Here is a 26,921-nt window from a genome sequence, read left to right as displayed (position 1 = left end):
TAGAAACTCACTGCCGTTCATTGCTGTGTACGCTACTGTTTCAGTATATCTGTGCGGGGGTTGTTTTGATTACACTATGAATGAGTCCCTGAGGCATATCATCCAAGTTTCGGAATTCTAACAAATAAATCTTTGATGACATTGCACGAGAGATAAAGTTACCTTTTCAGAAGTCGTGTACTGTGCAAAGTAGGTGAATTTGACAAACAGTTCATATTGCTTTAAGAATTTAAAATCTATCTGACTGTACTGTAGCTCTCATGTAATTGAGGATAAAGTCACACACTGCACCCTTCTGAATGGATTTTTATCCCCTTTATCACTTTTGTCTGTCTGGGGCGTGGGTGTTGTATCCCTTCCTCAGTTCAACATCTGCTACGTCTCCAGTAAACCAAGGGACTAAAACCCGCTATCGATAAAGCATTGGCCTTTCAACATTTCTTAAACTGCTCCAAAGTCAGGCGCAGAGTAAAATCCTCTAAACTGAAAGCTAGGATGGACACCACAATTACCCTTTAATACAAACTGTAGTATGGTAATACCTGTAATACAAAGGACCACTACAAACTTAAACAACTCAAGTGTAGCACACGTGAACCAAGGAAAAAATATCGGCTCCACAAAACAAATCAAAGATCCTGAACAAGCCCTCAAATATGCTATATCCCCACTATATGGCACGGTGAAAGTGGGAAGACGATTTTTTTAAACATTTTTTAAAGAAAATCAAAAATAAGAAACAATGACATGTCCCTGCCTACCTTAGACATTGCATGACTTTAAAAGCTATAAAAAACATTTTTAGATCAATTATAATAAGTTAAACACCACTTATTATGCACAAAAAGTGAGTGATTTTTCTTCCCCGTGACCAGCTTAGAATTTTTGTGAACGCTGTAAGTTAAAATAATTTGCCAGCACAACACGAAATGTATACACAAAAAATCACATTCTTCTCTTAAAACCAGTAATTACTTGGCTAAAGCTGCATTAGTGACTATTGGGAATGTGTACTGATGAAGAGTGAAATTAGCCACAGTGCCACGATAGCCACACTTAGGATCTGCTCCTAAGGTCACCGGTTCAAATCCCTTGGCTGGCAGAGGAATCCTACTCCATTGGGCCCCTGACCAAGCCCCTTGACCCCAGCTGCTCCGGGGGTGCTGTATAAATGGCGGACCCTGCATTCTGACCCCAAGCATCTCTCCCTGTCTGTGTACCTGTATGTCTCATGAAGAGCAAGCTTGGATATGCGAAAAAGACGCATTTCTAATGCAAGAAATTGTATATGGTTAATAAAGTGATCTGATCCGATTACAGCTCACTTCCCTTCCCCCTACTGCGAGGTCATAATGCACTAGCTGGCTGGCGCGAAACAAGCCCTCCTGTCTGAGTATCCTGGAGATGGTCTGGAGGTTCATTCATGTTATTACTAAAAGATGATGATGCTGATCTGCTTCACACCACAGAGAGAGGGGGGAATGTAAACAGTGTTTTAAATGTTTAATTAAAAAGTAAACAAAAAACTTAGAACTTACACAAAGATTCAAACCTTTTTACGAAGAAGAAAAATCACCCATTTTCCATGCATAAAAATTTTTAACTATCTGAAACTATTTTTTATGGCTTTTAAAGTCATGCAATGTCTAATTTAGGCAGGGACAGGTGTCACAGAGTGGGATTTCTGGCTGCTTTCTTCACTGGCAGAGGATCGCTACCTCTGGTCGAGATAGAGAGCCAACGTTTAGACGTGTAGTTGCGTTCTCTTAGCCCGCAAAAAATAATGAAAATTGCGAGAATTCTACAAAAGAGTAGAGGGTTCTATAAGAGAATGAAACGGATGTCTGCAGCCTTTCTCCTGGTTCCGTGGTTCTGAAGCGAACACAGGATGATCACATGAGAATGTAATATAAGGCTTCAAATGAAGACCCAGGTGGTACTGATATACATTCTCATGGGAAACTGGTTAGAGAGAGGGCAGCTAGAAGGCCCTCTTGTGGTATATGACATAGAGGGCCTTTATGAAAATCCGGAGAAAAAAATGACTCTGAAAAAGATACAAGAAGTGTGCAAATTATAATTTATTATTAATAAATTCATACTGTTAATAATGTTCTCTATTATATCTCCAGTGGTCTTTTTAACACCCCTTTGTTAGTCTCGATTATAATTATAATATATACGATTTCATTTTAAGGCTTGTTGTAAAGGCTTGTGTTAAATTGCCCCACTGAATAAAGTATTTTGAATTGAATTGAATTAAACTGGTTGAACTGGTTTTTACTCCCATTGTTGACAGTATTCACATTGGCTCATTCACATTTTTATTCCATTATTAATATCATTTAACATTGAATATGTTGTGATGCATAAAAAACAATTAATAATTGTTAATATAGTGTACATAATATTTACTATTTTATTTTTTTAAAAGGAGTCTTTGTTTGTTAGAAGAAAATCTTTTGCCCTAATCGGGTACTGAACTCGGATCTCCTAGATAGATCCCTATTGACAAACCCACTACACCAACAGGCCGCTCGGAAACTGCTGAAACGAACACCTTAAAATGTTTCAAAAGTAATCATAAGTGAATGAGTTAAAGAAAAAATAAAACATGTTTACAAAGAAAGTGGACTGCGGTAATACTACCGGCTATATAAATATGTTATATTTAGATCCTTAAATTAATATTATTAATTTCTTTAGTTACACAACTCCATATTATATTCCCTATTAAGCAGATTCTAAAAAATACAATTTTTTTACTGAAATAACTGTACAGCACTGCACAAGTATTCATGGAAAAGGTTAAAACATTATAGCTTTTTACAGAGTATATAAACTTAATATAGTCAGAACGAGCATGTCAAAACTTTTCCAAAATAACCACAGTAAGTGACTGAGTTTATGCATAAAATATTTATTAAGAAAGTGGAATACTTTTTTGTACTTTTTATTTAAGCTACCACTACTAGCTATATACAGTATGTATAATATATTTATATTCCTAAATTAATATCGTTTTATGACGATATGACGTTCAGACATGTTATGCTCCCGTTATTTTTATACTCAGCTACCTTTCCTTTGGTTGTAAAATTATGTATTAATATTCCATATTAAGTAGATTTAAACATGCACAGTAGAGAGATAAAATGAAGCAATCATTTCACTAACAACTAACGCACCACACATGCCACCTGTCGATCATCTTTGGACAGCGAATCACATATTGCGGACGCCTATAGCTCAAAACCCACAGTACAGGGTTTTACCGTGCATTTTGAATGGCTACATCTGTATGTTATCAAATGCCACAAGATAAAATGTTTTCTTTACTAAAGGAAAAATCATATTGAGATAGTGTCAGTCTGAGCTATAGCTTCCTTTGGATAAATAAGACAGAAGAACGTCTTAAACCTTCAATGACATTAAACATTAAAGCATTTTCACTTTTTATATGCCTATAACTGTTTCAGGCACAGTTTTTCCTCAAGCATTTAAGCATTCCTCAAACATCATCTATGAACTTTCAGTTTTTAATTACTTTTTCACATGTATTTTGTATGTCTAATGCTTTCTAAAGTGTAAAGCTCAAAATATTTTAAAGTAATTACGCATTCTTTTATACAAAATAAAGTAAAAAGGTTACTCATAACGGCTGGCAGGAAGATAAGTACTGTCCATCCGTAGTTTTAATAATGTCACTGAAGGCCATTTCTGCCCAGTAATGGTATCAATTAACAGCATTCAATTAAGCTTATCACCATTTTATGCACAAAATGTTTTTGATCCCCAGGTTTCTGGACTAACTTTTAAAATTCCCCAGAGTACGCACTTGTTGCTGGGGGAGTCTTATAATGTCCTGTGAGAAACCTGAATCCACTCGAACAATGTCATTCTATCCCTGCCCAGTCTGTTCTCTGATAATTCTACTACAGTTTCTCGCATCTAATCTGATAACACCAGTAGACTTACTGGATAAAAAATAACCTGGATATAAAATTATTTAAATAAATTATTATGCCTTTAAATCCTACTTCTGTGACAACTGATCTTCCACTTCACATTCTCGATTACAATTTTTAGGTTTAACATATTTAGAATTTAAGATATCATTAAATGTTAACAGATTAATAAGTAAAAGCAGATTGGAATTCCCTTATAAAAATACATGTCCTCAAATCAATTTCTTATGTTTCAATATATTCAAATAGGAAAGAGAACTAGACAAAGGTGTCAGTCCTGAGTTGTAGTCCTAACCTGCTAATCCACCTTAAATTTGTACACAAAATTCAACACCACACCAGTGATTCTCTCTGCCACAGCTGCACTGAGGATGTGTCTGCTCTCTACTTACTGTTTTGAGAGCATGCTATAAAAGAGTGCTTTTGGTATTATGTGACTAGTGTGCACTCTCGTGTGACTCAGGTCCACCTGTTATCAACCTATAGGCACTACAATGTTTGCTAGCGAATCTTATTTAAGATAAAATCTATTTTACAGAGTCAGGTGGAGACCAAGTTACTCAGAGATCACATTTGGATACATTCATCTACGAAAAATTCTCATTTAAAAAAGGATGGCTAGGTGCTTTCTGTGAATGCAAAACTACAACAGCAATGTCAGATACCTTTTCTAATCTTAAAAGTTTTAATTAAAAGTTCCTTTTCTATTTTTTCTGTGTGTACTCACACATTTTGTGTTCCTTTCCATGTCCAATTTGCTTTCATAAATAAAAATACTCAGTTCAATTCACCCCCTTTTAAAAAACATGCATAAAATGTTTAATATAAAATGTAAACAAATTGGGTATTTACACTTATCATAAATATTTAAAATAGAAAGTTTAGATCAAAGATACAGGCACATTAAAATGATTTCCACATTTTTCATGACCAGGCCAATTTGGCAACATTTAAAATTAGCAATAAGTCAACACTGCACCATATAATTAACTCAATAAGCAATATAAACATTTACAAATATAGCAGACTACACTTACCGAATTTATTATACTTTTAAGTGCTTGAAAACCTCCTGTGACAGGGAATACTTGATCTTTGGTATCAGCAATCTTCACAAGCTATTAAAAAATACAAAAAATGCATTCTTTCATTTTTCAAGTTAAATGCTCTTTTTTAATCATTGTTCTGTCACTTGCACATAATTATATATTTATATGTAATTATATATGCAAGCAAGAGAAAAATTAGGACAAGCCACCTGCAGATATACAGTATGGAGAATCAAAGCAGAATGGAGTGCTAACACTAAACCATTACCCTGGAATAATACCCTAGTTAATAATGATAATAATTGCTTTCATTTATATAGCATTTTTCTGGACACTCTACTCAAAGCGCTTTACAGGTAATGGGGACTCCCCTCCACCACCACCAATGTGCAGCATCCCTGGATGATGCGACGGCAGCCATAGTGTGCCAGAACACTCACCACACACCAGCTATTAGGGGGGAGGAAAACAGAATAATAAAGCCAATTCATAGACCAATTCCCCACTAATTTTATCTCAGATAAAAAAAAATGCTATTCTGTTGAGGTTACTCATAACTCCTTTGTAATTTGTAATAGTTTAGCAATGACTTTGACTTCCTCATAAGTGACTTTGATCATATCCTAATTTAATAAGTAAAGGAAGTACAAACAATAATATTAAACTACTCCTGTTTATGTTGGCTTCTTATAACTGAGAAAGTAAATTTGACTTTTGCACAAATTAGAAAAAATGTCATTCCTGTTTCCAAATAATCAGTCTGTGGATGATTCTTAAATGCAAAAATCCAGAATGGAAAATTAAGCATTAAGTTTCATAAAGTCACAAAAATACTAACATACAATACAAATATACAATTGTGCTGTAATACTTCCTTAACAATGCTAAAGATTTATTTCCTTATTGATTCATAAACACTTCGGTAGGCTTTGTTTGGGAAACAATTTCAGATACTGTATTAGCAGACAGCATTAAAAGATGAGAAATCACAGATACCTTGAACAAAATGAAGCTGATAAGTGATTTAAAAGCACAATTAATTAAAAGGAAGGAAGGCTCATGACTCTGCTCATTTTTTGCACCTCATGGAATTGCACAACAAAGATAGTACTCAAACCACACCAACAAAGTAGTCCTTTAAAATGTATTTTAGAATGAAGTGTTTACTCCACATTCAGTAATATGGATAGCTAAGTCAGGTATTATTTCAGTACAACCAAATTACTAAAAAATAAAAAGATATTAACCTGTTATAAAAATTCCAATGTAAGGGTTTTAAATTATTTTTTTAAATGTCATTCTGATAAGCAGGTTTATTGCTAAGAATAAAACCAAGAGAGGTGCAATTTAATTAAACAGAAAACCAAAGAAAAGGTATTTGTTGGGATTTAACATACTGTAAAGATCTTAAAATAGAAACAATGTGAGACCCAATGCTGTACTGCATATTACATGTGTCGACTGCGGTAAAAAGACAGACTATTCTGTAGGCAAATGAATTCCATCTAAAGTAACTGAAAAATAAAATTTAAATGCACAAATCATTTTTCACCCATTATGAATAATGATGGAACATAATACTAATGGAACATGTAAAAATATAAGAATTTATTTTTTGTTTGGGATCAGTATTTAACTCTCCATCTGGGGATTGTTTTCTAACATGGGTAATTAAATTAACTTCAATTCAATTCTGCAGGGATATCAAGATTATTATTTGTTTATATTCCTGAATCATTTCTACTATATGTACAATACATGTATTTTACTTCCAATTGTAGACATTATGACAACCTGATATTAATATCAATTTCCTTCTTTAAACTTCATATTATCACAATCCTAAATCTGTCAAATATGACTCCAATTGTTTGAAAATATTTAATTGAATTAAGTATAAATGTATATACTCATGCACACTATAAATTGGCTACCAAAATGATATTCATGACTAACTGTTTTATTTACCTGCTCTTCAACAAAATCCTTAACACCGACACAGTAAACTCTTGCACCATGGTTTCTTGCCTTATCTGCCTGGATTTAAGAATACAAATGTAAAATTACAAAAACAGCACAATAAAATTTGATTTAAAGAAATTATTTTAAACATGCAATGCAACAGCATGTACAGCATCTTACTTCTTCCTTTGCCAGTGGATACAGATAGCCTTCTAGTTCTCCATCCGTCAAGGCAATAATAATACTGGATGTACCCCTGAATTTTTCTATCTGGGCTGTTGCCTAATAAAAAAATCAGAAGACAACAGTTATTTTACACTTAACACTATGAATAAGAAGACTTGTGAAATATAAGAATGTAAGGCTTGCAGGAAAAGGAATAAAAGCCTTCATCTAATAACACAAAAAAAGAAGCAAGATTTGGGTCAGTGGAAGTTTATTTCTGGAATAAACTGAACATATTTTAGTATTGCTGGAAGAAAGATGCTTAACTTGATAAGACAAAGCTAAATACTGAGCAATGCAGAATTTCAAGGATTAACAAATTAGCATATCCAAACTAGCAGGACGCCTGAATATACTTAAGCATGTTTATCAGTATGTAGGGCCATAAGAATATCTAAATACATTTACCAGTTACTGTATATCAATGAATCTACAACTTTCTGAGAAATAATGGTTGTGATAAAGCACTATTCAGATTTTTTTGTTAAATGCTCAGAGTAAGCAATTTAGCCAATTGGAAAAAAAGAAAAGTGCAAGTCACAAGTCATCTCCCTCCCCCATCTCTCAGTATTAAGAAATTATTGTATTTATTTTTTGCATGTCAGGTTATGTAATCAAAAACAAAAGAGAATGATCTTCAATAACTGTAGAAGAATGTCACGAGAGATAAGCAGAATCAAGTAATATGAGTAACTCTTTCATTCATCAATGCCATGCAATGCCTTTAGTTTATCACTACTGTATTTGCAAAAAGTGGTCATTTAACCTAAAACGCTTTGCAATTATTAACATAAAACAGTTAAGAACAGAACACATTAAACTTAATTCCATGGAAAAGCAGTATATAAAAACATTCTGATATAGATTTGAAAAAACTGCAAAAAATGATAAAGAAAAACAATTCTAATATTAGTTTCATGTTATTTTATATATCCAGTGTTAAATGATAGCTGAGGGAAAATTATGTGATATACATATGGACTATTATATGAACATACTTATAAACAGTGCCTACTATACTTCTAAATAGGATAACAAATGAAGATTAAACAATTCTAAAGCTTAGAGGTTTGCAATGAGTTGGAGTCTAACCCGGCAGACACAGCATATATGGGAATACAGCCTGATATCAAGTTAGGATGATAAACTGGATGTCAGTGTACTGCAGGATACATATACAGGGGATGGGGGACACCAATGAACCTGATTAGCAAGACTTTTGGACAGTAGAAGCAATGAGAGAAAATAAGAAAAACAGAACACAGGAAAATCAAAATCTTAGCAACGGCACTTTTAATTAAAGATGACATGCTTTATTCAAGTGTGTTTAAACATCTGACAGATATTTAACCAGATATTATTGTACAATACAATTTGTGGTTTATTTAATCTAAGAACAAATTAATTTCATTAAACATGATCTAATAAAACTTGCAACCTAATTAAAATCAATTTTCTCCTTATAACAAATAAAGAATGCACCTGATTTTGTTCTTTTTTTAGAAGAAATAGTATTTATTCTTCTAGAATTCCTATTCATAAAAACTATTTGTTAACCCACCTGTTTTATACCTTCATGCATATATGTTTCACCTGCTGGCGTCACTTTACTTAATCTCTGAAGGCCTTCTTCAATTTCATTTCTAAAATAAATGACAGTGTGATGACAAAAAATAACCATCAAAAGGGACTGAAGAGAAATGATTATAATACAACTTATAAATTTTAATTACACAACTAGCATGGGCTCTGGGTGAATAAATTTGCAATTTGTAACCTACAGTATAGGAGTCTTTGAAATAATACCAATTTAATTTTTGGGTACACTTAACTGACATTTACTCAACATACAGTGAACTGTCAAACATCAAACTACCAAATAAGAATATGCAATATACCTGTTTCCTGTCAGAGACATCATGGTTTCAGCTTTTGATGAGAATACTATGAAGGAAACTCTCATTCTTGGGCTATAAAGGAAAAATACATTCGTGAAAAAGACTAAACAGAGAGAAACAAACAAAATAAAACTGATAAAGTGCACATTATAATTGTTTTTTTAACATAAAAAGCACTGAAATAAACGAATGCCTAGATTAAAGCAAAATTTCAGACCCAATAGAACAACAGCCAAAGCAGTGAATTTCATCATTTTGTAAATAGCATATGATTAGCTAAAAGTTTTGATTAAATCCAAGATTGTATTAAAATAATTTGGAAATGTATGCATTTTCAAACTTTCCCATATGATCACAAAACTTAGTCTCTGAATAATTCTATAATTCAATAGAAGTGAATACAATTATAGAATTAAACTATTAAACTATTCTGAAGCTCTGCCAACTCCAATTAAACACCGAGAAAGAAAATAAAGCAGATCTTCTTTTGTAAGAGCACATTGCTTGGATTAACTAAGGAAGACAAGAAGCAGGCCTATTAGACACGTGAAAACTTCTAGTGATGTCATTGAGAGAACTCAAGTCATGCAATGGGTGCTACAATTTCATATAAAGCACTTGCTGTAAGCTTCTTAACATGAAAGGCACTGATATCAGTATATATCAGTGGAGCAAGTCCTCATTATCTCTATGTAATAAAAAGATTGTAGTCTTAGAGCCAAGTTATAAATAATTGTTGACTTGAAAATGGATGGGTATGAAGAAGAAAAAAAATGCAGATTCCGTTTATTTCCTCCAACTTAGGGTCACAGGGGATGAGGAGCAAAAACTGAATTTACTTAAATCCTTTGAATGGTGTCTGCCTTTGAGCTGCTGTACATTTCAGACTTGAAATCCATATTGGCATCACAAACAGTTTAGCTTGATAACAACCACTGATTAAACATCTCTCAATAACAAAAGCAGTTTTGAAAATGTCTGTCTTAAATAATAGCGTGGTTTTTAACTGAAACCCATGCTATGATTCCCTAAAACTAAGATATACAGTCCTCTTATTCCATATGAAAAGTAGACTGAATATGGTATTTATTGCTTTTTCTGACCTTAAAGATGCTGAGCATTGCAACATAAGGAGATATGTTGCTAATTCTCACCCACGAGACACATGCCACATTTTTATTCCTCCTCCACAGTACAATCAGAACTTCTGAGCTCTACAGTCAAGTTTGGTAAAACTTTAATAAAGACAAGTGCCTTAAACATAAATACATCTTTTTACCTTTAATGTAATGGTGTATTTAATTTCTGAATATTAATAATATTCATTATATTACTAATTTGAAACTGTATCTTTTAGCAAAATTAGCAAAAAACAAGTTTAGCAAAAGAGCGAATCAACAGGTCATGTGCTGTACAAGAGTAACTTAGAAATCACATGTTATAATTTTAGGAACAATAACATTTTTAAACCACCTTAATTATACCTTTATCTCTTAATACTATATATCACTTAAGGTTTCATTCATGATAATCAAACTAAGAAATATAAAATATAAAATTAATGCCTGGAAGTCTGTAAAACAATGTAAATAACTTTAGATCCAAAACAGAATATGCCACACTTTAGGTCATTCTACACTTCCAGAATGCCCTTTTGTGTGAATGCAGAATCAAATGTAAAAAATGCAATGCATCAGTTTTTTGTAGGTGGAATTCAGAGGTAACAAATGGCAGGATAACACAAGGTAAATGCTTATATTACAGATTTGTATTGTTTTATGGCATAATTTTCTTCTATGCATATTTTTTATTACATTTTTTACAGTGTATTCTAACGGAACCCCCAGTACAAATGGCTACCATCGCAGCACAGCAGACTAATCCACTATACCACCCACTCCCACCTGGACCATTTGCTATTTTCTTCTGCAAATTAGTTTATTTTGGCTAAGATGAAATTATCTGTGCAGCACACAAACTGAGTCAACATTATATAAGGTAGAAATTCGCTTCACATTTTTTTCTTTGATTTTGTTTGTTAGAGATCACGTACCTGACAAATCGATTCGTGAGCTGTTCAACAAATCCATAAATTTCATGCCAGTTGTTTGCAACACTGCCAGACCTAAATAAAAAGAAGGAAATTAATTTAGAATTGTCAAACAATATTATATCTTTATTGTTCTAACACCTCCAATATTAATATGGATTTCTGAACACAACAACCAAGTACATTTTGTTCCGCTTTTTTGTTACAATATAAACCAAACCAGCTATGGATATTTATAATATGTAATGTTCTTTTTTAATTGAATTCCTAAGTGACCACCAATATACAAATGTTATTAAGTAGTTGATAACTTTGACAATGAGGCTATAAATCTAGGTTATATAATATTTATAGTGCTGAGAAAAAATATTGTAAACACCCTAGGTTCATTTGTATTTTCATGTATTTTAGACCTAAACTGTAAATAAATCTTCACAGAAATCTAAACAAAAAGATGAGGAGATACAGATTAATCATATAACAGACTCATTTCACCACTTGCTCCACCATGCATATTGTTCCAAACCAAATGAAAGATGTTTTTTCTCCCCATGCACACTCCCTGCTTTCTCTATTCCTTACAATTCCAGCACCATACCACACAAAACTGCCAAGTGTCCAGATGTCTAGAGCTGATCTAAAAAAAACACAAGCTGAGTAGCACAAAACAAGTAACCACAATCTGGAAGACTGTCAGGAGGTGGCAAATCTCATCAATCTCTGCCCCTTCCTGGTGTAGGCCTACTATTGGACTAGGAAAAGACAGTCTTTAAAATAAACTCAACAAAGATTAAATGTAAATATGGGTTTAAACATAGCTGTAGCATTTATTAGCTCATTCCAGTAAATTTAGAATATTTGATTACTTAACATTCACATCACAACTGTGTAATGTTTCATAGCCGTTCAGGGACGCCAAATATGTAATCATAGCCGGCCAAAATGTAAATGTAGTGGCTCTCTGAAGGCACCAGTTCTGTAGGGTTTGGGCATTTACTGAGACAATTACTAATTGTAGCAGTAAATCACAAAGTTGATTCTTTTGATGGCTTTAGAATCCAACCATGCGACATAACTCAAACAACGCACACACACAGGTACTAATACACGAGGATACATTTATTAATACATAGAATATGCATGTAAACCTAACAGATCTTATCGTGAGGGTTATCAGAATATAAAAGGTATATATTCAATCAGTTACGAAGAGTTACACATATCAAGAGGACATACGTTCAGTATATCATTCATTTAGACCGTTTCGTAAATGAACTTGGTTATAACTTCTACATTAGATACTCAAAACAAGTACATAACTCTTAGGAATTAAATTGATATCAACTGGTTGGGATAACAATTGAATTCTCGAGCTGTAATGCATTGAAGTTGAATACTCATCCAATTTCTGGGGATTCAGATCTCCTGCGGGCACAAAGAAACAGTTGCAGGCTGTTGCTGTCCAATCCGCGCTCTCTGGCTGTGTGCCAGGCTGTGCTGTGCGGCTTGCGACGGTGCGCTGCTGATGCTCACTGACCGGCTAGTTAGTGTTGGCTTTAACTAGCAAAGTTTGTGCACAGGAGAAAAGATGACTGTGGGTCCCAGCAAGTCAGGAAGAGGACCGGTTCGTTCCTGATGAAGAGCTAGTTCTGAATAGTGATTCAGTTGTCCACAGTTCTGACCTGTTCACGAGGCCTGCTGCTGGTGCTAACCTCGGGTGGATCCTCTGGTTATTCTCTGGCAACCTCCGCTCTAGACTCTTAGAACAAAGGAAAGTTCTGGCACTCGGACACACTGGCCGTTCCGTGGTTGTCCGGGCTGAGTCTCAGGATGGTCAGGAGGCGCGCTGCGAGAATGTCCTGCCCTTGGGAGCCTTCTGCTCCTGGGCCGTCCTGCCCTGGAATTCTCCTTTGAATTCCCTTTAGAACAGTCCACAGAAGTCCACTCCTGAATCTTACTGAATCTTATTGAATCTGAATCTCTCAGGCTCTCTGTGTTGCCTGTTTTTACCTGGAGGAACTTCAGCTCATTCATTGGCTGAAAGTTCCATGGGCATCAGAGTCCCACGTGGGTTACTCGGCCCTACCAGTCCCTGATTGGTTGACCACGGTGAGATATGAGTCACTTACTCCTGACACTTAGGAATGCAGTCCAGATGTCCAACTGGCACTCCCTAGACAGATAGGCGCCAATGGATGACCATTGATCATGATAGCCAGACTTAGCTAAGTGCTTCCCCCTTTGGGAGCTGTCCTAAGACCTTAAATCACCCTGCACTAATGGTCTCTCTGTGGCTGCACCACAGAGATGAACAGAGAAATGGGGCCTCATTTGGGAAGCTCAGAAACACTTAATTCTGCCTTATTTTTAAGCCTCGCCGCTACAACTGGAATACTAATGAACCTTCTTATGAAGATGACAACATGCAATGCATCAACAGAACTAGCTACTAGAACTAGCTGGGCTCCTCTTCCTCTAGGCCTAATTAGCTCTTTAGGCAATTAGTTGTGATTGTGTGAATTACATACAGGTGTGTTTACAATTAAGCCGAGATGCACTGCGAGTACTACTTCTCAGGTTATTTTAAGTAATCCAGTGCAAATTTTGAATACAATTCACTATAAAATGTCAGTTTTAGGTTAAAAGTGTAGTGTCAAACAAATGACAAAGTTCAGGTGTCTGAGAAGCAGAAGTCCGTTTATTCATATGCATATGGGAGTCTGGCTTGTGACCACCAGACTTAAAAAATAAGTAGCTGAAGATGGTCCTTTATACCTTAAAACACAAAGAGTTACTATGACATATTCTAAACAAATGATAAAACAGCAACACCTGCCAATTAATTATATCTAAGTTGCAGACTAGACAACAGTTAGTTCTTTTCATATTCTGGGCGTACAGCCAGGTTACCAAATACGTGCCCCTTACCTTACTGACCAAGGACAGGCAGCATCTTTGAATACATTTGAGCACAAAACCTACGTCAAGCCACTAAACTGCATAGTTTGCAAAAAACATACAAAAACATGAAAATGATATTATTATCCCACTTCCTGGGCATCTCTCTTATCTCTTCATTCTTCAAAAGCTATGAGATTTTTTTCTAATTGCAATTAATTAAGAACTCCAGACTTGATCAAACTTGATTGGAATTGACCTTTAAATTTAATCTTAGTTCAGAACTGACCCTCTGAGTTTCATGGCGATACAGTGCCCCCCAAAAGTATTGGGACTAAAACCTAAAATTGGCATTTCCCTGTTGTATACACAAGAAATTGCAATTCACATAAAACAAATTATTCTGAGTCAGAAGTCAGAAGGTCAGCTTTACTTTTTAGGATATATTTGGCAAACAAACTTAATCAGTTTTGAATCAAAGTATACAGTATGTTGTGGCCAGCTTCCAAAATGTAGGTGACAATAAGTATTGGCAAACTAAACATAAAGCAAATTGAAGACAAAAAGTCAGTATTTTGTTGCAAATCCCTTGCTTGCAATAACTGGATTAACCCTCCCTCCCATTGACATCACTTTGTTTCTTCACTTGAGATGCTTTGTCAGGCTTTAACTGTAGCCTCTTTAAGTTGTTACTTGTTGGTCAAGCTTTCTGCCTTTAGTCTCCTTTTGACCAAATTAGATGCATGCAAAATTGGATTCAGATCTGGTGATTGACTTGGCCAGTTTAGAATGTTCCACTCTTTCCTGTCTGTGTAAAGTGTGCAACTTTAATATGTTTATTTTGGTTTCATCAGTAAATAACAAAAAACCTTGTTCCAGAACTCCTGTGGCTCATTTTGCAAATTCTAATTGAGCCCTTCTGTTTTTGCCGCTGATAAGGGGATTACACTTTGCAGTACAGCCTATGAATTTTTCTTGGTGAAGTCTTCTGCAGATTGTGGGACTCAAGATTTGCACCCCCACACTCTGAGTTTGTTTTACTGACAGTAATATGTTTTTTTTTTCCTGTCATCCCCTGCATTTGTCTTTTCGGACGTTCTGTTCTCTGTCTATTAGTGACTCCTCCAATTGTTTCCTTTTTCTTAAGAATAATCCAGCTTGTTGATTTTGCAATGCCAAGAGTCATTTCTTCTTAATTAATTTCTTTCATTGTCATTTTCTTTCCTCTCATTTTCAAAATGGCCTTCTTTTCTGTCATAGTGAGTGTTCTGGTCTTCATGTTGATTTTTGCTGACTAATTCAAATGAAAGACTTCAGAAGAAGTTTCGAAAGACCTCAACCATGCCTAGACCTTCCAAGCTCTTTAGTGAATTTGAAATGTATGCAAAGTGTAACCTCTTGGCAATTAGAAACACCTGTTAACCTGTTTGCCCTAATACTTACGTTCATCTAAAATGTGGGGAGTGAACAAAAAATGTGCTGTTGTTGTACAATGGTAAAACATTTATGCATAAACATACCCATAGTAAAAGGGGATATTGTCTGCTTTTGTCTCATATTCATCATGTGATTTGAAATCCAAATTTCCAGAGCATACAGCTATAATGAGATAACTTGAAATCTCGTCCCAATACTTTTTGGAAGGCACTGTATGTAAATTGGTACTGTATGTCTTTTACAGAAGAACTTTGATAACAATACAGTTTTTCAGAAAGTTAAAATTAGCATTAGAAAACACAAGTATCAAAAGTGAAAACTTTTCAAAATAAAATTTACCCAAGACTTCAAATAATAGAAATAATAGTTAATTAAATAAGTTTAATTCATTATAAACTAATGTCATTTGTATCAATCTCAGCCACAAACTTTCAAAATTATCCACAAAGATGGTCAAATAAAAGACTAACAGGTGTTTAGCACTTGTGTTTAACAGTGTAAAGTACCTGTAAATTCTTATTTTCTGTTCATAATAAAAATAACTCTTATCACCACCTGGACATTTACATCTTCTAAAGGTCTATGAAGACATGTGGATATTCTGAAATGCCCTGTGATTTTAGCTCTATCGCAAACGACTGGGTTACATGCCAAATTTTTCAAATGGTTCTTAGCAAGCTCACATCTAAACTGATGAAAAAATAATCACTTAAAGGAATGTCTTTACAACTTAATTCAAAATTAGTGCATCTTCTTACAAGGACTTTGTGACATCTGTGAAAGTGTACTATTCTTTACAAAACATAAAGAGATGCTGAAGGCAAATCAGACACTGCAAAATCTAACTCTCATGATTAGTATCTTGCATTTCTGAACAGATCACCACAACCACCTGTTCTAAAAATGTACAATGAATACACTCTGTCAAATATGTTCATTAATGTAATAGCAACACAACTATTAACTATCAGTTGTATAACTATCCTTAAAGGAAGTTGTGCAACGGAACAGTATCTACTGGACTTGAAGCAATAGTTCTGATATGACTCTTTAAATGCCACTGCAGTACAGCAGGGTTAAATCAAGACAAAACATTTTATTGCACAGTTTGTCTTTGTATTTGTTGCTGTTACGTACCTTCTTTCAACAATTAAAGTATTCAGGTTGAACATTAAAGTTTTGATTAAAAATATTCAACTTAACATGTGGATACATGTTTTGTAATTCAACAAAACTCAGTATCATTTGGAGGGGAGGCATACTTTTACAAGACACTAAATTTACCCGAAAATGATATCAGGCAACATAAATCCTAATATGAGTAAGACACATTGGGCTGTCATTTTAACAAAGTGGTAAATTCCACGTAAAAAATTATATTACATGATAAACGGCAGGATGAGACATCAGGTCTATCACCTACAAGCAACTAAACAAATTTTATATGCAGAATAACCTCCTCTTATTTGTTAAATTTCTTATGTTCAAACTAATGCTGAGCGATAATTCGATAACGATAATTATTGCGATATAATTTTCCTCAATATAATTTTAACAAAAGTTCGATAAATGTTCGATATATATGTTTATGCTTTGCGCATGATATGCACATGCGCACAAAATACTGCGCGAGTGCGCGTGCGTGTTGTAGACCGGGCAGCTAACATGATGTAGTTTACCCACACGGTGGTGGCTGACAGGACTGTAGTTAGAGTGGAGAAATGAGTGACACTGAAGCAAATGTAGTGCTGCCAACAACCAGCTCGAAGCTTTTTACGATCAGACATAAAACAGAGCAGCGCGCACTTCAAACTGTGCCGCAGATCCGTGCCAGCAAAGACAGGCAACACCACGAACCTATTTCACCATTTGACCACACTTGAGATTTTTCTTTTGTCTATTTATTTTGTTTACATTGTCAGCTAAAACACCTATAAAATGTTGTAGGTGTTTGTACAGTCTATACAAAAGGTTCGGCATGCTGACCAGAATTAAGATCTCTTTGTCTATTTTTTTTATTGATATTATCCTTTAAAGCACTTTAAACTTTGCAGTCTGTCTGAGCCATGTTCTATGTGTGTTTTATCACACTGCAGTATTTAATTTTTCTATTAAGATATTTATATTGTAAATTTTACTCATGCATATTTTGATATAAAAAAGACTTGAATACTCTCTACCTCAGATTTGTTTAATGTTTCTGCTGTTTGGCAAGTGTTTGTTGTGTTCTTAAAATAAAGAGTTGTTTAATTTACCAATTAACTGTCTGGTTTCTTCAACTTTCACTCAGGAGAAAAAATATGCCTTTAAACTTGAAAGAAATAATGATTTGACATTTATCACGATAATTATCGATATCGACTGATATGAAAATTTTTATCATGATAATGTTTTTGGCCATATCGCCCAGCCCTAGTTCAAACTAGGGAAGTTTGTCTCTTCAGGCAGGGGTATAAAGAATTTAATCTTCTGCGTAGAGAGAAAAACAACCACCAATATTGTGCTTGAACACTGCTTCTGTGTTCAGTAGCTGTTGCTCCCAAACTTTTGACCTGTAGAATATGAAAAGAATTCTATGTCTATTGACTGATGTCCCCCTCCTACTGCCAAATGTGTTATAATCTGGATTCAGAAAAATTGAGCACTCTATGGAATGGATGAAAGACTTACTCATTTAATTTCAGAAAATGACACGATTTTTGTACATAATGCTTCACATTTTCCATTTTCTCTCCAAATATCCACAGAAATTCAATTCAAGCTTTATTGTCCCCTAGGGAAAATGTGTTTTATGGTACAGTCAAACATTACACAATGACAAATAAACATTACCAAAAGGGATGAGAATATAGTAGTGTTACAGGTGGTAAGAAACAAAAGACAAGAGACATTGTAGTTACTTTGCATTGTTTAAGAGTGTAATTGCAGTGGGAATGAAAGATTTCCTGAGTCTGTTGGTTTTACACCTGGTGGCACAGATGTGTCTCCCAGATGGGAGAAGTGTGAATTCGCAATGGAGGGGATGAGACACACACTCCATGATGCTTTTGGGTTTCTTAGTCACCCTCTTTTCGTAAAGGATACTTAAAATGATTTGACTATTCACGATTATTTTGCCACTTATATTCACTAATTTACCCAGCCTATTACAATTATTGGTACTTACTGTACAGTATGTTGCCAAACCAGCAAGTGAAGCAGTATGTTAAGACACTTTAAGGAAAGAAAATGTCTTAAAATGGCATATTTTCCCAGAACAAAATTTGTTTTATATTATTGGAAGGCACAATCAGAGCACAGCTAAACAGGAAGACTGAGCATTACATCACCACACACTTTACAAAATGCAATTCTTAGGAAAGAGGAAGCAGGTTTATGACTGATGGAAGTGTTCTAGCTTTATGTTCTCATGGTTTTCCCTAAAGCTACTAATAATATACTGTATAGCAGTATAATTATATACGGTTTGACTAACAGTCTCAACCAGTATCTTCTGACAAGTCTTCTGTTCATCCAGCTGTGGAAATACAGATCAATGTTTTGCACCCTGCTGTTACAATCTGTTGCATTGAATTCATGTTAATATGTATTTAATTACTGAATGACAATATACAGTTAATCGCTTAGCAGTATACTGAATCAACAGTCTACAGAGGCAGCCATTCAAAACAAGCGGGCGATACCGCATTATTTTGCGGCGCGCTTTACGCAGTCTACCGCAAGTTACCGTAAATTCTCCTATAGTACCGCAAGTAAAATATATAGTATCCGAATTTCCGCAATGTTTGAGCTGTCACCATCAAAGTCTTTAACGAAGATATTACTAATAGTATTAATAATGAATGACCTTGGACAAGCTGTAAACTCAAAGTACTGCCCTGGTCCACATTCTTTTTTTCATTGACCATCTTTGTAAAAGTAACACCACAGCATCACGCATTTGTTTCCAATCATGCAAAGTACAGTAATTTTTGAGAATCTCCGATTCACCATGCCTTTCACATGCTCATAAAAGAGATCGATTTAGGAACATAAACATATTACTGTATGCAAACTGTACTGTATACAGTATGTATATGTATATTTAATGTCTTTACTGTGCCCATTTAAGTACTGAATATTTATATGGAATTTTACCACTGAAGGGAAATCTTAGTAGCTGAGCATAAAAAGAATAGGAGCATACTGTAACGCGTGTGAAGGCCATAAACGATATTAATTTTGGAACATAAACATACAGTATATGGCTGGTCTCGGTACTTTAAAGAAAAAATACACACCAGTACTCCATTTCTCCCTAAACATTTTAAGCATTGAAGTCTTTAACTAACGTGATACCGGAGTCAGCAAGCATACTTTTAGAATTTGATTAAAAGGGAATTAATATGGAATTATATTTATGTACCGCAACACAAGAATTGTACACGCTGTACGATGTCTTATGATAATGTTTTGTAACGCTGCGTGCTCGAATCCCGCTGGAGCCATGACTTTTTTTTTAACAAACATTTCTTTGAAAAAATAAAACATTTCCCTGGCTCAGAGATTAAATAAAACTTCACTCGCACCAAACAAATTTATATTTCTAAATATCACAACATGATCGAATTTAAGTCATTTTAATAACAAGGAATAGTCACCTATGCGTTACAATATAAACATTTACATTGATTTAAATCGCATTTTGATTTAAATCGCAAACGTGTGTTTAAATATATGTGTTTTTTGATTCACAATCAGACAAATGCAACATAAATTGATATCTTTGTCTTCTAAGTATCTTAATAAACTTTCAGCATAGCTTTCTCCCCGTTTAGATTTATTTTTCTTGGGATTTTGGGATCAAACGTGGAAAGATTAGATTAGTAATCGTTTTTATTTTTTAAATACATTTTAGAAAAGTGTAATCTATACTAAAAAGCTGTATTTATTTAATACCACTCGATACTTATATTAATAGAGTTTAGTTGATACTGTTTAAACTTTTAATTATTTTAAATTGTATTACAGCATTGTACACATGCTTAAAAGAGGAGAAAATGCAAGCCTTCTTCAGGTGTGAGGGTCTTCTGCTCAGAATGAAACGCTAAAATGTAATGTAGGCTCTGAATGGGTTCAATAATGATTTGGGCTTGACTAAGGTCGCTGCCTTTCATCCAAAATCCTGCTTGAATCCTTCTAAACTAAAAATTAGACACGAGAAGGGGCTCTGGTGAAATTTCTCTTTTTTTAATTTCTCTTTTTTTCTTGGAAAAATATCTTACCCGCTGCAATCCGGGCACAGAGGGATTAAAAGAAGCCAGACAGGCAGGGGGAAGAGTGAGTTCTAAATAAAGAGGTATCCAGGTAACAGTGAAGGTAACAGCCGCAAACGTGGCCTACTTAGCCCGCCAGGGTTACCCTACTCTCCCGGAGAAGGCCCACAGGGAGAGAGCACTCCAGGCGTTCCTCTGGGCCCTGGCACCGACTGAGGTGCAGTGCCACGTGATGCTGGCCGCGCCGGTCCTCTTGGAGCAGGCCCTGGCTTTGGCTGAGCAGGCTGATGCCGTATTCGAGGAGACCGGTGGGCACCAACGGAGGGGCGCACGGGGAATCAGATGGGGAGGAGGAGATGCCCAGCGCGGCGATGCTGGCGGAGCGACGACGGCTGGTCATCTGCCACCGTTGTGGGGAGAGGGGACACATCGCACGGGAGTACCGGGCGCTGGAGCCTCGGGGACTCCGGAGGCCGTCAGGAAACGGGAGTGGGGTGGCCTAAAGAGGGGAAGGCCGCCCTTGAGCGACTCTACCCCGACTCCGGAAAGCCAGAAGGAGCGCTTCACCCCCACCTGCCGCAACCAGTCCAATCCCAGGATACAGTCCACACGGACTGGGGCAAGGTAGAAGGGGTGTTTCACCCTCACAGCCCCAAAGTGCACGGTGAGCGCCCTGGGGGTCCGGCTGCCTCGGTGCCCGGCAGGACACCAGGCCGCAGCAGGGTGATGGTCGAACCGGTGTCGACAAGGGCCTGGCAGGGTCTGCCCTCAGTGAGGCAGGGAAGGAATAAGCCAGCTCTTCCCACAGCAGGCAGGGTGAAGCGCTCCTTGCTTAGAATAGCAATATTATGGACAATCAATTGACAATAAATATAGCACATATTAAATTTGGGAAATTTGGTTTCAAAAGCCCTCATATCAACGATGCCTATACTGTGTTCCTCTACAGTATGCTAATCTATTGTAGTGCATTCGCCCCCCTCTTAGGCTGCGCAAACAATCTTTTAGATTTTTATAGAGAAATAGAAGCTGTACAGTATGCGTTACAATGCAAATATTTACTGTCAAACTTTAAATCAACAATTGATTTAAAGACGATCTGTCAAAGCGCAATGAAACCTATTACTTGATTGTTATGGACTCCCGGTCCCGCCAGGGATTAAAAAATAACATGGAATTGCGTATCTAAAGAAATAACAGTATACAGTTACTATGTTCATGCACAAACAGTAGCATGTTACATTATTAATTTGGGTGTCTCCTCTTGCCAGAAAGCGCTAAATTGCATTTTGAGTGCGGTTTTGGACTTTTTTTTAAATTACAACCCATAAATAAGCTGATACTGTTTAGACTTTTTTTAAAACTATTACAGCAGCACAATGTGCTTTTTCATGAAACCTCCTAGAGTAACGAAATGTCTTGCGTTGTACAGCTTTTCAGCTAAATACTGTATATTTATCGCTTACGCCTGACATAAGAGGTGCCCGATAAAAACTGGTTGAACAGCTCTGTTGGAAGTTTCGTGAAAAAGGAGGTTTCGTGAAAAAGCTACAGGAGTGCCAATCGTAATCGTTTTTATTTTTAATCGTTCAATGCAGATGGCTGGTGGCATGTTCCATAAGAGTACGGTAATTAAAAACCATTAATACTTTCGTTGGAGTTGATGTTTTATCTAGGGGCTGCTCGCTCGCCTGCGTCGGAAGAGCGGCTTCTAAACTGTGAAAACATGTGTCTGTCTTTCCGTAGGGGGAAGGGAATCTGATCTGCAAGGCCCTTTGGCTACAAAAGTAAAAAGAAGGCGCTCGCTCCCTCTCTCTTTTGATTATTACATCCAATAATCAAAAATGACACAATAAACATAATAACCATAATAACGACCAAACAACAAAAACAACCATATAAACATAATACCAACCAAAAACATAGATAACAACCACAATACAAAATCAAATATATCAAACCATTAAAGCAAAACAATTATCAACAAATCTCAATATCTTGTACAAATTATTCGTAATACAAACCAAAAATAGCCCGCAAACTCTCTCAAATTCCTCCAATTATCATAATCCCTTGTGCAAAACCAAACCCTCCTCTTTATCATAAACAAAATCCACCTCAATTTTCAACATAAAGCATTACACAAAATCAATACCTCAACACTCCATACTCAACAACGATAATTCACAAACAGCCAGAACATGTAACTCCACATTCCCAAATAGACCTCATTCCCATAGCCCCGCCCCTTATGCAAAACTAACATCCCTCCCCTGTTCTCTCTCTCCGCTGGCGTTTGTACAATCGTTTTTATTTTTAAATAAATTTTAGCAAAGTCATGTATTTTAAAAATCTTAAGATTTCTATATTTATGTCTTCATTTAGTGGTTTCATTAGTGACAAAGGCTAAACTTTCTTGTAAAAATGTCTTTTATGTAAACCATGTTTGCTATTAATTCATTTAGGGCTAGAATATGTTCATTGTCTTCCAATGAAAGAAGGGTTCCTTTCGCCGTAGTCGGGTTGACATTAGAAGCTTGCCACGCCCGGACTGTTACACCAACGCATTAGCATGTTAAAGCAATTTCATTGAGGAGCCTAGCTTTCTTAACTAGTAAGTACTGTACTTCCTACTTTGAAAATACCTGTGAAACCGGTTTAATTCGTCACAGCCAGCACTCCCGCAGAGAGGGGGGTTGTACTTGCAGTGTATACAGTAGATGGGAAAGCCAGAGCCGACCTCTACACCGCCCACGTGTTATGCTCTTCGTTAATGTCTAAGCCGGAACACATCATTATATCTCCTTTTGTATTTCTTTAAAAAAAATCGTTTGCCCAGCCTAACAGTATTGTTGTTATTGTTTTTATCTTGTAAAGCGCTTTGAGGAGCCACCTTTAAAGGCGCCATATACAATAAAGTTCATTATTATTACTATTGTTAATTTGCTGGACAGAGAGGTGAACATTATTATGCAGAAGACAAAGATAGCGATTTACGTTGCATTGTGCATTGTGCTGCTGTAATACAGTTTTAAATAATTAAAAGTCTAAACAGTATCAGCTTTATTTATGGGTTTTAAATAAAGGCAATTTAAACACGATTTAAATCAATATAAATGTTTATATTGTAACGCATAGGTGACTATTCATTGTTATTAAAATGACTTAAATTGGATCATGTTGTGATATTTAGAAATATAAATTTGTTTGGTGCGAGTGAAGTTTTATTTAATCTCTGAGCCAGGGAAACGTTTTATTTTTTCAAAGAAATGTTTGTTAAAAAAAAGTCATGGCTCCAGCGGGATTCGAACACACAGCATGTAACGTGGGAGTCAGGAACCTAACCCACAGCACCACCGGCGAGGTCACATGAGGAGTGTTGAAAAAGCCCTACAAAACATTATCAACAGACATCGTACAGCGTGTACAATTCTTGTGTTGCGGTACATGAATATTATATCGTTATTAATTTCTTTAGATACGCGATTCCATATTATATTCCCTTTTAATCAAATTCTAAAAGTATGCTTGTTGACTCCAGTATCACGTTAAAGACTTCGATGCTTAAAATGTTTAGGGAGAAATGGAATACTGGTGTGTATGTTTTCTTTAAAGTACCGAGACCAGCCATATACTGTATGTTTATGTTCCAAAATTAATATCGTTTATGGCCTTCACATGCGTTACAGTACGCTCCTATTCTTATTATGCTCAGCTACTAAGATTTCCCTTCAGTGGTAAAATTCCATATAAATATTCAATACTAAAACGGGCACAGTAAAGACATTTAAATCTTTCTACGACCGACCAACGCACCACGAGTGCCCCTGTCGGTCAACCAATCACGTACCGCGGTATTTTGTGTCAACGCGCGTCATGATGCGCGAGGCCGTAGCCAATTACCTCCGGTACGTGTCTGTACTTTGAATGGCTGCATTTGTATGTAGTCTATGTACTAAAAAACTAGCCTAGCTTGTGTTCCTAGATTTATTTTAATCACACACCTCAGGGATTTCATTAGTGCACAGTATATAATTGCCAGGGCAGCATGGTTATGGTTATTGCTGCCTTGCAGCACTAGGCCCTGGGTTGAATTCCTGGGTTCCTTTCTGTATGGAGATTGTATGTTCTCTGTGACTGCGTGGATTTCCTCCAGGTAGTCCAGTTTCTCACCACAGTCCAAAGACATACTGGTAAGTTAATTGGCTTCTGCGAAAATTGGCTCTGGTGTGAGCGTGGTCATGTTCGCGCCTGTGTGTGCACTGTGATGGACTGGCATCCTATCCAGTATGTTTCTTGCCTTTCACCCATTGCTTGCCAGGACAGATTCAGGCTCCCCCGCAACCCAGTATTGGACAGAGTGCTTAGAAAATGGATGAATGGTTAATATTGATATCTTAAGATCCCAATCAAAAGTTCAACTATATTAAAAGTTAACCACTTCCTAACTCATGTACTTATTATTTTTAAAAATGTGTCTCCTGAAATATGAAACTTGTAGAGCTGTTCTAACCGAAAGAAGAATGTTTAGTCACAAAATAATATTAGGCCTGCATGTAGTGCATTGACATATTTCACATTTTACAAAAACAGAATCTATGTAAGCTTCGGATCTTCAGTGTATCAGGAAAAATGTAAAAAATAAAACTTTACTACACATTAAAGCCACAACATATTTTTATTAATCTTCAAATGTAAAACTTCAGAGAATATCTTAACCATCATCCTATAATTAAATAATTATGTACTGGGTGGAGAACTTGACTCGGAACCAAAGTACTGCTCCAAGCGACCTGGAACTAGCCAGCAAACCTGGCAAGAATCCAAGAAACAAGTTCACCAAAAATGAAGTTTTCTAAAAAGTTTTGATGGTGATAATTAATAATCAAATTAATCAGGATTATATTCATTTTCATGACAGCTGTTGTACTTAGAATTTTGTTTTGAAAAAGTAAAAATCTCACTTGTGAGTCTATGTTCTCCATACTTTACCATTTTTTTTATTTCGAGCTGTATTTAAAGGAAAAGTGCTGTTCCTTTCTAAACTTTGTAAGAGCAGTGACTAAAAAAGATATTTAAATTCCTATAACAATCGAACTAAAACAATGGCTAACGAAACACTGATATTGTGCCCCTGTGCATAACGGCAACAAATTGCTGTTGCTGTATTTGCAACACAAATATGAATTCTGCATTAACCATCCATTTCAGCAACGACGAACTGTTTCACTAATTGAATTACGCCGACATGCTTACAGTGTATCTGGTACTTGACTCACAACATTTCCTTAACTGTTTCATTACTAAAGAAAACCCGAAAAAAACATCTGTTTTTTGCCATTGATTTCACTTAATCTAATCCCATTTATGGTAAAAACGATACTTTTGCAAGGACAGGATACAGGTATAAATTTAAACCAGCACTTTAAGAATAAGGAATCATAAAACATGCAGGGTCAATACATACCGATCTAAAACAAAATACAGATCAAAGGCTCCATGGCATGACGCTTCTTCTGCTTTACAAGAATATCCAACAAACAAAGTTAGCAGCAATGTCATAACCTGGGTCGCTAAAATACATGGTTCCGTTTCTTTTCTTTTTTTCTTGTCCATGGCGTTCGTCGGCAAGTACAGACCTCTGATGATAACCTACACAAACAAGCTAGGATATGAAATAATCTCTTATAAATCTAAACCTTACAACAACTGACTCTGGAGGGAAAAAAAGCGGAGCTGTCTCACTCCTCACAGTCAAAAGTTAGCAATACAAGACAGAAGTGACTGTGCTTCCTGCGAAGTAGGAAATCACGTCACCGACTTCATTTCTTAATGTTTTTTTTATATATAGTACTGTTATAACCCGAGCAGCATATTCATTCCTTAACTGTTCATCCGGAGATGAACTGCAACACCCAGCCTCTCATGAATTCTGTTGGACTTGAATCCTAATTGTAACGAGCATGCGCTGATCTGATACAGCTGTGCAGACAAACACTTCATTCTAACATTACTCAAATAAACGCAATTTGAATTTAGTGACGTGTTTTATATGAGTAAACCTCTAATTAAAATGGACGTTATTAGTATAACGAATTTATAAGATTTATTTATTCATCGGGTATTGACAAATGTAACAGACGTTAAGAGGCTGGTTTTCTTGTAACCCCTAGTTAGAC

General features: G+C 35.8%; 1 protein-coding gene across 1 annotated transcript in view; it reads right to left on the bottom strand.

Annotated features, from left to right (window-relative positions):
• The window catches only part of antxr2a (ANTXR cell adhesion molecule 2a), a 234,761-nt gene extending 208,076 nt beyond the window's left edge, over positions 1-26,685 (bottom strand). Inside the window, exons 1-7 of the mRNA XM_088911903.1 lie at positions 26,210-26,685; positions 11,156-11,227; positions 9,103-9,174; positions 8,766-8,847; positions 7,160-7,261; positions 6,986-7,054; positions 5,006-5,086 (exon numbers count right to left, since the gene is read on the bottom strand). Coding sequence (XP_088768029.1) covers positions 5,006-5,086; positions 6,986-7,054; positions 7,160-7,261; positions 8,766-8,847; positions 9,103-9,174; positions 11,156-11,227; positions 26,210-26,358 — 627 coding nt within the window. The 5' untranslated portion in view covers positions 26,359-26,685. The remainder of the gene's footprint in view (positions 1-5,005; positions 5,087-6,985; positions 7,055-7,159; positions 7,262-8,765; positions 8,848-9,102; positions 9,175-11,155; positions 11,228-26,209) is intronic.
• Positions 26,686-26,921: the final 236 nt, after the last annotated feature.

The sequence above is a fragment of the Atractosteus spatula genome, chromosome 3 (assembly GCF_055471065.1).
Source record: "Atractosteus spatula isolate fAtrSpa1 chromosome 3, fAtrSpa1.hap1, whole genome shotgun sequence".
In the NCBI taxonomy this organism is placed as follows: domain Eukaryota; kingdom Metazoa; phylum Chordata; class Actinopteri; order Semionotiformes; family Lepisosteidae; genus Atractosteus; species Atractosteus spatula.
Note: the sequence above shows the minus strand (reverse complement) of the source record. Positions and strands in the feature narration are given on the sequence as shown.